Here is a 12,470-nt window from a genome sequence, read left to right on the forward strand (position 1 = left end):
ATGATTGATATTATAACTAATGATAACTATATTGCTGGTCTTCCTCTCCAGGCAGCTCCACACCCCACCAACTTCATCCTCCTCTCTCTGGCTGTCTCAGATTTCTTCATGGGTTTCGTAATGTGCTTTCAAATGATGTACTTAGATGGCTGCTGGTTCTTTGGTGACCTCATGTGTGCATTTGGTCAGTATCTAGTATACGTAGTTACCTCTGCCTCAGTTGGAACCATGGTGATTATATCTGTTGACCGTTATGTTGCTATTTGTCATCCTCTGCATTACTCCACCAAAGTCACAGAAAAAAGAGTTATAGTCTGTATTTGTCTGTGTTGGATATGGCCTCTAATCATTCAAGGTCTGAGTCTAATTGATGTCCTGGAACAACCAGGCAGGTATAACTCCTGTGTTGGAGAGTGTATCATTGTTGTTAACTATATAGCTGGATTTGTAGATCTTATTTTTACCTTCATCGTTCCCATTACTGTCATTGTAGTTCTGTATATGAGAGTTTTTGTGGTGGCTGTGTCTCAGGCTCGTGCCATGCGGTCACATATTGCAGCTGTCACACTCCAGAAATCAGTGAAAGTAACTGCTAAAAAAATCTGAAATGAAAGCAGCCAGGGCTCTTGGTGTTGTTGTAGTTGTGTTTCTAATATGTATCTGCCCATATTATTGTGTTGCTATTACAGGCCAAGATAACTTACTCAATGTTTCATCTGTTGGCTTGATAATATGTTTGCTGTGTTTAAACTCCTGTCTAAACCCCATGATCTATGCCTTTTTTATCCCTGGTTTAGAAAATCCATTAAGCTCATTGTTACATTAAAGATACTGCAGCCTGACTCCTGTGAGACCAACATACTGTAGAGAGACTCTGTGTAATGCCTGAGATTTGTCTTTGCATTAATAGAAAAATTTACTTGGTCATGGAAATTGCCATTCTGTTTATTAATATAACAGTGGAGCTATTTGGGGTTTGTCCATCTGCATGTATTTTGGACAAATCACCACGTCTAGGATTCACTGTACAGTCTGTAGGTATCAGGACTGTGACACATTTTTGTTATGCTGACTGTATGCTTAAGCACAGTGGATGTGGAAGTTTTATATCCACATTAAAAGAAAAGTGTAGGCAGTTGTACCCTGTATTATACATGACTGAAGTCTGGGACCCACAGACATTAGCCGATACTTTGTATTGTATCTACCTGGAGATGTTGTGCCAGGCCTGTAATGCAGCCATTTTGTATGTGAACACCTTTAAATACAAGCCCATTTAAAGCTAAGAGTCAGCAATTAATAGTAACCTCAGAAGCTGAAGAAATACAGAATATATTTTTTATCATCATTAATTTGTGGCATACAGGCCAATTTAGCACAACCTTTGACTTATATTATATTGTCTTTTACTTGTTCTGATTTCTTGCATTGTACAGGCTAGAAGAGAAAAGTTAATGAAAAAAGAAGGATATACTATATATAATATACACTCCATCTGCAAGGAATTGTTTATCAGCTTCATAAATTAAAAAGGTCCAGTGTGTAACATTTAGAAGGATCTATTGTCACAAACTGACAACAATGCCAGTAAATCTTTCACAGTGGACCTTTAACTAAGTGATTCCATAAAAAACTCCTGAATCCTGACAAACATACATATCACTCGCAGACCAAAAGTTAATGTCGCATACAGCCTTGGAATTGAACACAAATAATGTGAGCACCACTACAGTTTGCATATTTTCCTAACAATGATGACAACGACAGTCTGCTAGTCGGCCCACCACTGTGGTCCAGAGTGAAATATCTCAACAACCCCTGATTGATTGCCATGAAGTTGTGTATTTACATTTAAGTTGTACAATTGGTGAGATAATGCATTGGTGACGCTTTTGACTCAAAGGTCAAGGTAATAGTGACCTCAAAATTAACTTGACGAACAGTTTTAGTCATAACCCTTACCTTTACACTACCCAAAAGGTGAAAGGTCATCTCCACTCTGAAATCATAATGTCCTGGAAAAATACTTTTTTGTTGTTTATTGTCATTCAACACCATAACTCTGGAAAAGAAGGAGAGATTGCAGTGTTATTTCACAGTCAGTGAAGGGCCTGCTGTATTTTTCCCTTGCTGTTGTCATGAATGCCTTGGGAGCACCTGGGCAGTCTCCCAGGGGCATTTAAGGTCCAGCTACCTGTCATTCACTCTCTCTTTGTTTCTCTGGCACCATGTTTCTGTTTGGTTGGACTCTGCCTGGTTATTAGTTGGATTTTGCACCTTACTACACCCTCACCCATCACTTATTCCCTCATGCACCTACTGACACGCTGATGTTACTGATTATCACATCTTATTGTTTTCAACATATTTCCTGTATATTATTTGAGTTGCATTATGGTTAAGTTAAACAATGGTACATCTTTAAGTTTAAAACAGTTTAAAGTTTAAAAGAGAGATTGAAGCGTTATTTCACAGTTATTGAAGGGCCTGCTGTATATTTCCTTTGCCCTGGGAGAACCTGGGCCGTCTCCCAGGGGCATTTAAGGTCCAGCCGTCCCGTTATTCACTCTCTCTTTGTTTCTCCGGCACCATGTTTCTGTTTGGTTGGACTCTGCCTGGTTATTAGTTGGATTCTGCAACTTACTACACCCTCACCCATCACTTATTTACTTATACAACTACTGACACACTGATATTACTAACTACCACATCTCATTATTAGTCTCTTCAGTATATTTCCTGTATGTTATTTGAGTTGCATTATGGTTAAGTTATACAATGGTACATGTTTAAGTTTAAAACTGTTTCCCTCCTATTTATGCATGGTCCACAAGACGGGTAATGACAGCCGGTCACTTTTGACTTAAAGGTCAAAGGTCATTTTGACCTAAAAATAGGTTTTTAGCCATAATTTAAGAATGGATTGGTCGATTGCAGATTTCAAACACACACGCTGACTGGGACGACACAATAAGTGAGCAATAACTAACACAGTATGGGCTTTCATCTTTCCACCTTATCCATTCTCCTATTCACTTCTGTAGGTGCTATGATAAATCACAGTGGTACCATACAGTGGTGTAATTGTAGCGTAATCAATTAATTTTGGTCCTCATTATAATAGAAAATGACTTTAATTAATATTAAAGTTCCTCGGGGCACCACCCTGAAATAAGGAAAAACTGTAGCCAATAATTAATTGATCAGTCTCATAAAAAACACTAAACTATTAATTCAGAAATTGGATTAACCCTAACCCATCGCGTGCCATCAAGCAGCATCAAGTAACGGTCACAGGAAGTGACCGAATGAGGTGACAGGAAGTGACCTGTCACAATAAAAGTCCAGTTAACCACACCAAATGAATGAGTTCTTATTTAAAGGCCCCCCCTTTACCTTATACTTCCTGCCTCATTCTGAATTTCGAGTGTCATCTGAATCATGTGATTACAAACTTATTGGAGCGCGCCTAGCTGACGATGATCCTGGGAGTGAGTTATACCTACAGCTCATGTTCAGCTCAGGGATCATTTGCGTCTAAAAATGTCATGATAAAACAAAAGCACCACATTTTGTGTCTGTGCTTCTCAAGAATCCATCCCTACGTAATAAACAAGTACACGTGTGATGTATATTCACTAGAATCATACATATCTTCAAAAAATTCCAGAAGTGAATTTGACATTAAAGTTTTGAGTTTTACAGATTTGGAGATTCCGCCTAAAACGTCCTTTACTAAAACCTCTGTAACTTTGCTTTGCTTCACTGTATTAAAATCAATCTTGGCACAGGTAATGTTCAGATATTACAATAATAAAAGTACAATGCAATCACACAAAATGAACAAATTGGTATTTAAAGGTCCCAGTGATTCCAACATATATTAGCTCAGGAGAGCTCAACTTTCAACACAGTTTAAATGGACAATTAACTCTAAATGACACCTTTACTTCATACATCATATTTAGTGAAAGAGACAGGTCATGTGCTGAGAATGGGATTGGGCAGAGGTGAAGAGGAAGGAGGTGTAGACAGGGGAGGATAGAGATAAATCAGTTGTGTGACAAAAAGGTTTGGTCATAAAGCTGCCAGAGCTCTGTGCTGATGGAGACCTTGGAGGGAAGTGAACTCTGCTTTCCACAACTCCTCAACACCTCCTGCAGGAAGATTGGGGGTGCTCACTTTGAGACCATGCTGATTAACATTCTGCTGTCCTCCATCTCTCTGATCACTGCAGTTCTTAACCTGCTGGTCATCATCTCTATCTCCCACTTCAAGTAGATAATCATTCATTTATGAAATGGACAGAAAGTAAAAAAAAAAAAAATTTGGCTGATCTTAGGAAAAGAATAATTTTCGAACTAATCTAATTATATTTCAGTCTTTGCTCTATCTGTTTCTGTTTAAACAATGATTGATATTATAACTAATGATAACTATATTGCTGGTCTTCCTCTCCAGGCAGCTCCACACCCCCACCAACTTCATCCTCCTCTCTCTGGCTGTCTCAGATTTCTTCATGGGTTTCGTAATGTGCTTTCAAATGATGTACTTAGATGGCTGCTGGTTCTTTGGTGACCTCATGTGTGCATTTGGTCAGTATCTAGTATACGTAGTTACCTCTGCCTCAGTTGGAACCATGGTGATTATATCTGTTGACCGTTATGTTGCTATTTGTCATCCTCTGCATTACTCCACCAAAGTCACAGAAAAAAGAGTTATAGTCTGTATTTGTCTGTGTTGGATATGGCCTCTAATCATTCAAGGTCTGAGTCTAATTGATGTCCTGGAACAACCAGGCAGGTATAACTCCTGTGTTGGAGAGTGTATCATTGTTGTTAACTATATAGCTGGATTTGTAGATCTTATTTTTACCTTCATCGTTCCCATTACTGTCATTGTAGTTCTGTATATGAGAGTTTTTGTGGTGGCTGTGTCTCAGGCTCGTGCCATTCGGTCACATATTGCAGCTGTCACACTCCAGAAATCAGTGAAAGTAACTGCTAAAAAATCTGAAATGAAAGCAGCCAGGACTCTTGGTGTTGTTGTAGTTGTGTTTATAATATGTATCTGCCCATATTATTGTGTTGCTCTTACAGGCCAAGATAACTTACTCAATGTTTCATCTGTTGGCTTGATAATATGTTTGCTGTGTTTAAACTCCTGTCTAAACCCCATGATCTATGCCTTTTTTATCCCTGGTTTAGAAAATCCATTAAGCTCATTGTTACATTAAAGATACTGCAGCCTGACTCCTGTGAGACCAACATACTGTAGAGAGACTCTGTGTAATGCCTGAGATTTGTCTTTGCATTAATAGAAAAATTTACTTGGTCATGGAAATTGCCATTCTGTTTATTAATATAACAGTGGAGCTATTTGGGGTTTGTCCATCTGCATGTATTTTGGACAAATCACCACGTCTAGGATTCACTGTACAGTCTGTAGGTATCAGGACTGTGACACATTTTTGTTATGCTGACTGTATGCTTAAGCACAGTGGATGTGGAAGTTTTATATCCACATTAAAAGAAAAGTGTAGGCAGTTGTACCCTGTATTATACATGACTGAAGTCTGGGACCCACAGACATTAGCCGATACTTTGTATTGTATCTACCTGGAGATGTTGTGCCAGGCCTGTAATGCAGCCATTTTGTATGTGAACACCTTTAAATACAAGCCCATTTAAAGCTAAGAGTCAGCAATTAATAGTAACCTCAGAAGCTGAAGAAATACAGAATATATTTTTTATCATCATTAATTTGTGGCATACAGGCCAATTTAGCACAACCTTTGACTTATATTATATTGTCTTTTACTTGTTCTGATTTCTTGCATTGTACAGGCTAGAAGAGAAAAGTTAATGAAAAAAGAAGGATATACTATATATAATATACACTCCATCTGCAAGGAATTGTTTATCAGCTTCATAAATTAAAAAGGTCCAGTGTGTAACATTTAGAAGGATCTATTGTCACAAACTGACAACAATGCCAGTAAATCTTTCACAGTGGACCTTTAACTAAGTGATTCCATAAAAAACTCCTGAATCCTGACAAACATACATATCACTCGCAGACCAAAAGTTAATGTCGCATACAGCCTTGGAATTGAACACAAATAATGTGAGCACCACTACAGTTTGCATATTTTCCCTAACAATGATGACAACGACAGTCTGCTAGTCGGCCCACCACTGTGGTCCAGAGTGAAATATCTCAACAACCCCTGATTGATTGCCATGAAGTTGTGTATTTACATTTAAGTTGTACAATTGGTGAGATAATGCATTGGTGACGCTTTTGACTCAAAGGTCAAGGTAATAGTGACCTCAAAATTAACTTGACGAACAGTTTTAGTCATAACCCTTACCTTTACACTACCCAAAAGGTGAAAGGTCATCTCCACTCTGAAATCATAATGTCCTGGAAAAATACTTTTTTGTTGTTTATTGTCATTCAACACCATAACTCTGGAAAAGAAGGAGAGATTGCAGTGTTATTTCACAGTCAGTGAAGGGCCTGCTGTATTTTTCCCTTGCTGTTGTCATGAATGCCTTGGGAGCACCTGGGCAGTCTCCCAGGGGCATTTAAGGTCCAGCTACCTGTTATTCACTCTCTCTTTGTTTCTCTGGCACCATGTTTCTGTTTGGTTGGACTCTGCCTGGTTATTAGTTGGATTCTGCAACTTACTACACCCTCACCCATCACTTATTTACTTATACAACTACTGACACACTGATATTACTAACTACCACATCTCATTATTAGTCTCTTCAGTATATTTCCTGTATGTTATTTGAGTTGCATTATGGTTAAGTTATACAATGGTACATGTTTAAGTTTAAAACTGTTTCCCTCACATTTATGCATGGTCCACAAGACGGGAAATGACAGCCGGTCACTTTTGACTTAAAGGTCAAAGGTCATTTTGACCTAAAAATAGGTTTTTAGCCATAATTTAAGAATGGATTGGTCGATTGCAGATTTCAAACACACACGCTGACTGGGACGACACAATAAGTGAGCAATAACTAACACAGTATGGGCTTTCATCTTTCCACCTTATCCATTCTCCTATTCACTTCTGTAGGTGCTATGATAAATCACAGTGGTACCATACAGTGGTGTAATTGTAGCGTAATCAATTAATTTTGGTCCTCATTATAATAGAAAATGACTTTAATTAATATTAAAGTTCCTCGGGGCACCACCCTGAAATAAGGAAAAACTGAAGCCAATAATTAATTGATCAGTCTCATAAAAAACACTAAACTATTAATTCAGAAATTGGATTAACCCTAACCCATCGCGTGCCATCAAGCAGCATCAAGTAACGGTCACAGGAAGTGACCGAATGAGGTGACAGGAAGTGACCCGTCACAATAAAAGTCCAGTTAACCACACCAAATGAATGAGTTGATATTTAAAGGTTTCCTTTGACCCTATACCTATACCTCATTCTGAATTTCGAGCATCAACTGAATCATGTGACTACAAACAACTTATTGGAGCGCGCCAAGCTGACGATGATCCTGGGAATAAGTTTCACCTACAGCACATAGGGATCATTTTCATCTAAAAATGTCATGATAAAACAAAAGCACCACATTTAGTGTCTATGCTTCTCAAGAATCCATCTCTACATAATAAACAAGTACAAGTGTAAAGCATATTAACTAGAATAATACATATCCAAAAATTCCAGATGTGCATTCACTCCTGCTCCCTATTTCCTCACCTTCAAGAATCTCACCCAAACATACAGCTGAGCATCATCTGTCACACTGGTGCTTTCATCCACTGCAGGGGCAGATCTAGAGAGGTGACAATATTCATTTATTTTGGATACATGGTTTGGAAATAGCTCTCAAAGTTAATTGAAACCAGAGTGTGTTTGGTTGCATATTAAATTACATCCGGTAATTTATAATTTTTTAGTTGTACAGTATTATTTTGACACAATATATTTGTTTATTTGCACTAGAATATAGTTTTTAAGAAAAACTATAAAACATTTTTCCATTCATTGTCCTGTAAGGGTGACGGAGCCAGCAGCCAGTGTACCAGACCAGAGGTGAAAGCTGTCAATGTGTGCCAATAAAGTGTCTCCAGGTCTCAGCTACAATCCAGAACTCCTTTCTCCAGTGCTTCTCTTCTCTCCCCACGCAAACACCCTATCACAACCATAAACACAAGGCAGAGTCTCTGGGTGTGTAGGGAGGCTTCAGCACATCCAGTGTGTTACAGAACCATGCATCTTACAAGAGATGCATGGTCTTTGCGACAAGTAGGGCTTTTAATATGCTATAAATCTGTCCACCTAGCTAGGCATAGAGGTTGACTAAAGTCCTATCTCCCACAAAAGCCTTGATGATTTAGAACAGTGTCTGGAACATAATCAGCTCATAAGCCCTCATAAATTAACCTTAACTGACATCATACTTACTAGCAGACCACACAAATACCCTGCCTGTGTTAGAGTCATTAAATTCCTCAAGTCACAATCTGAAATTATCATAAAAAGAAACAATCTTAATCTTAATGAGACTGCCTGATTAAATAAAGATGAATTAATAATTAATACAACCCACATGACAACTTACAGGACCATTTGGTCTGTGTGCTCATCTGCATAGATGAACTGCAGTACATTTCTACACAAGATTGTTCTACTTGAAATTTGGATATTTGCACTTGAGAAGACTAACTCTAAGACAATCTCCCAATGTTAGCCCAACAGATCTCAACTAGACACAGATTAACTGAAACAGAAACGGAGGACATGTGCTTTGAATGGGATTGTGGTATGTACACATCCCATACAGGGATCAGTTGAGACATCCAAAATGTGTGCCTTCAATCACTGACACATAAGTGGTTGAAAAAGTTAAGGTAAGAAAAACATTTAATGTAAGATCCATCTTTCCCTAAACAAGGATATAAACTGTTTTCAAGCCTACCACAATGCAAAATAAAGAGTTTGTGAACCAAAAACTGAACTAAACTAAGTGAAAAGTTCCTCTTCCACCATGCCGGTTCCACTGGTGGGTTTGTCATGGCTGCGCTTTATTTCAGCATTCATGTATGACGTTGTTGTGCAGTATGGAAAAAAATGCTCTTTGAAATTACTTGAGGAAAGTCAAAGTTTAATGGGTTAAAAATAATGTGTTTGATAAAATAAACAAGCAAAAATACCGGATGTAGCAAAAATGATTCAAATTAGAACTCATATATGCAAATTGATATTTAATTTCTTTTTTTAAATCTGTCAGAAGGTTCAATACACAATAATACAATAAATACAATTTTCTGGCAATTATTTCATGGTTCAGGCACTACAGGGTTAAAGGTGGTCCTAACATGTGTTAGCTCAGGAGAGCTTAACTTCTCAAAATTTAAATGGACAATTAACTCTAAATGCCACCTTAACTTTCCCCAAATTTAGGTCATATGCCTAAATTTGCTGAGAATGGGATTGGGCAGAGGAGAGGAGGAAGGAGGTGTGGGGAAGGAGGATAGACATAAATCAGCTATATGACAGAAAGCTTTGGTCATAAAGCTGTCAGAGCTCAGCAGATTCTCCTCTCTGTGCTGATGGAGACCTTGGAGGGAAGTGAACTCTGCTTTCCACAACTCCTCAACACCTCCTGCAGGAAGATTGGGGGTGCTCACTTTGAGACCATGCTGATTAACATTCTGCTGTCCTCCATCTCTCTGATCACTGCAGTTCTTAACCTGCTGGTCATCATCTCTATCTCCCACTTCAAGTAGATAATCATTCATTTATGAAATGGACAGAAAGTAAAAAAAAAAAAATTTGGCTGATCTTAGGAAAAGAATAATTTTCGAACTAATCTAATTATATTTCAGTCTTTGCTCTATCTGTTTCTGTTTAAACAATGATTGATATTATAACTAATGATAACTATATTGCTGGTCTTCCTCTCCAGGCAGCTCCACACCCCCACCAACTTCATCCTCCTCTCTCTGGCTGTCTCAGATTTCTTCATGGGTTTCGTAATGTGCTTTCAAATGATGTACTTAGATGGCTGCTGGTTCTTTGGTGACCTCATGTGTGCATTTGGTCAGTATCTAGTATACGTAGTTACCTCTGCCTCAGTTGGAACCATGGTGATTATATCTGTTGACCGTTATGTTGCTATTTGTCATCCTCTGCATTACTCCACCAAAGTCACAGAAAAAAGAGTTATAGTCTGTATTTGTCTGTGTTGGATATGGCCTCTAATCATTCAAGGTCTGAGTCTAATTGATGTCCTGGAACAACCAGGCAGGTATAACTCCTGTGTTGGAGAGTGTATCATTGTTGTTAACTATATAGCTGGATTTGTAGATCTTATTTTTACCTTCATCGTTCCCATTACTGTCATTGTAGTTCTGTATATGAGAGTTTTTGTGGTGGCTGTGTCTCAGGCTCGTGCCATGCGGTCACATATTGCAGCTGTCACACTCCAGAAATCAGTGAAAGTAACTGCTAAAAAATCTGAAATGAAAGCAGCCAGGGCTCTTGGTGTTGTTGTAGTTGTGTTTCTAATATGTATCTGCCCATATTATTGTGTTGCTATTACAGGCCAAGATAACTTACTCAATGTTTCATCTGTTGGCTTGATAATATGTTTGCTGTGTTTAAACTCCTGTCTAAACCCCATGATCTATGCCTTTTTTATCCCTGGTTTAGAAAATCCATTAAGCTCATTGTTACATTAAAGATACTGCAGCCTGACTCCTGTGAGACCAACATACTGTAGAGAGACTCTGTGTAATGCCTGAGATTTGTCTTTGCATTAATAGAAAAATTTACTTGGTCATGGAAATTGCCATTCTGTTTATTAATATAACAGTGGAGCTATTTGGGGTTTGTCCATCTGCATGTATTTTGGACAAATCACCACGTCTAGGATTCACTGTACAGTCTGTAGGTATCAGGACTGTGACACATTTTTGTTATGCTGACTGTATGCTTAAGCACAGTGGATGTGGAAGTTTTATATCCACATTAAAAGAAAAGTGTAGGCAGTTGTACCCTGTATTATACATGACTGAAGTCTGGGACCCACAGACATTAGCCGATACTTTGTATTGTATCTACCTGGAGATGTTGTGCCAGGCCTGTAATGCAGCCATTTTGTATGTGAACACCTTTAAATACAAGCCCATTTAAAGCTAAGAGTCAGCAATTAATAGTAACCTCAGAAGCTGAAGAAATACAGAATATATTTTTTATCATCATTAATTTGTGGCATACAGGCCAATTTAGCACAACCTTTGACTTATATTATATTGTCTTTTACTTGTTCTGATTTCTTGCATTGTACAGGCTAGAAGAGAAAAGTTAATGAAAAAAGAAGGATATACTATATATAATATACACTCCATCTGCAAGGAATTGTTTATCAGCTTCATAAATTAAAAAAGGTCCAGTGTGTAACATTTAGAAGGATCTATTGTCACAAACTGACAACAATGCCAGTAAATCTTTCACAGTGGACCTTTAACTAAGTGATTCCATAAAAAACTCCTGAATCCTGACAAACATACATATCACTCGCAGACCAAAAGTTAATGTCGCATACAGCCTTGGAATTGAACACAAATAATGTGAGCACCACTACAGTTTGCATATTTTCCCTAACAATGACGACAACGACAGTCTGCTAGTCGGCCCACCACTGTGGTCCAGAGTGAAATATCTCAACAACCCCTGATTGATTGCCATGAAGTTGTGTATTTACATTTAAGTTGTACAATTGGTGAGATAATGCATTGGTGACGCTTTTGACTCAAAGGTCAAGGTAATAGTGACCTCAAAATTAACTTGACGAACAGTTTTAGTCATAACCCTTACCTTTACACTACCCAAAAGGTGAAAGGTCATCTCCACTCTGAAATCATAATGTCCTGGAAAAATACTTTTTGTTGTTTATTGTCATTCAACACCATAACTCTGGAAAAGAAGGAGAGATTGCAGTGTTATTTCACAGTCAGTGAAGGGCCTGCTGTATTTTTCCCTTGCTGTTGTCATGAATGCCTTGGGAGCACCTGGGCAGTCTCCCAGGGGCATTTAAGGTCCAGCTACCTGTCATTCACTCTCTCTTTGTTTCTCTGGCACCATGTTTCTGTTTGGTTGGACTCTGCCTGGTTATTAGTTGGATTTTGCACCTTACTACACCCTCACCCATCACTTATTCCCTCATGCACCTACTGACACGCTGATGTTACTGATTATCACATCTTATTGTTTTCAACATATTTCCTGTATATTATTTGAGTTGCATTATGGTTAAGTTAAACAATGGTACATCTTTAAGTTTAAAACAGTTTAAAGTTTAAAAGAGAGATTGAAGCGTTATTTCACAGTTATTGAAGGGCCTGCTGTATATTTCCTTTGCCCTGGGAGAACCTGGGCCGTCTCCCAGGGGCATTTAAGGTCCAGCCGTCCCGTTATTCAC

The 12,470-nt window shown here is 38.3% G+C and overlaps 2 protein-coding genes across 2 annotated transcripts; both read left to right on the forward strand.

The window, feature by feature from the left end:
• Positions 1-4,041: 4,041 nt before the first annotated feature.
• On the forward strand, positions 4,042-5,696 carry LOC127360662 (trace amine-associated receptor 1-like). Its single transcript, XM_051395109.1, has 2 exons — positions 4,042-4,277; positions 4,462-5,696. Exons 1-2 carry the CDS (start codon positions 4,105-4,107, stop codon positions 5,234-5,236), a joined length of 948 nt encoding a protein of 315 aa, XP_051251069.1. The 5' UTR covers positions 4,042-4,104; the 3' UTR covers positions 5,237-5,696.
• A 3,860-nt stretch (positions 5,697-9,556) lies between these two features.
• LOC127360656 (trace amine-associated receptor 1-like) lies at positions 9,557-11,188 on the forward strand. Its single transcript, XM_051395104.1, has 2 exons — positions 9,557-9,770; positions 9,954-11,188. The coding sequence occupies exons 1-2, from the start codon at positions 9,598-9,600 to the stop codon at positions 10,726-10,728; spliced, it is 948 nt and encodes a 315-aa protein (XP_051251064.1). The 5' UTR covers positions 9,557-9,597; the 3' UTR covers positions 10,729-11,188.
• Positions 11,189-12,470: the final 1,282 nt, after the last annotated feature.

This window comes from Dicentrarchus labrax, unplaced genomic scaffold, assembly GCF_905237075.1.
Source record: "Dicentrarchus labrax unplaced genomic scaffold, dlabrax2021, whole genome shotgun sequence".
Taxonomy (NCBI): domain Eukaryota; kingdom Metazoa; phylum Chordata; class Actinopteri; family Moronidae; genus Dicentrarchus; species Dicentrarchus labrax.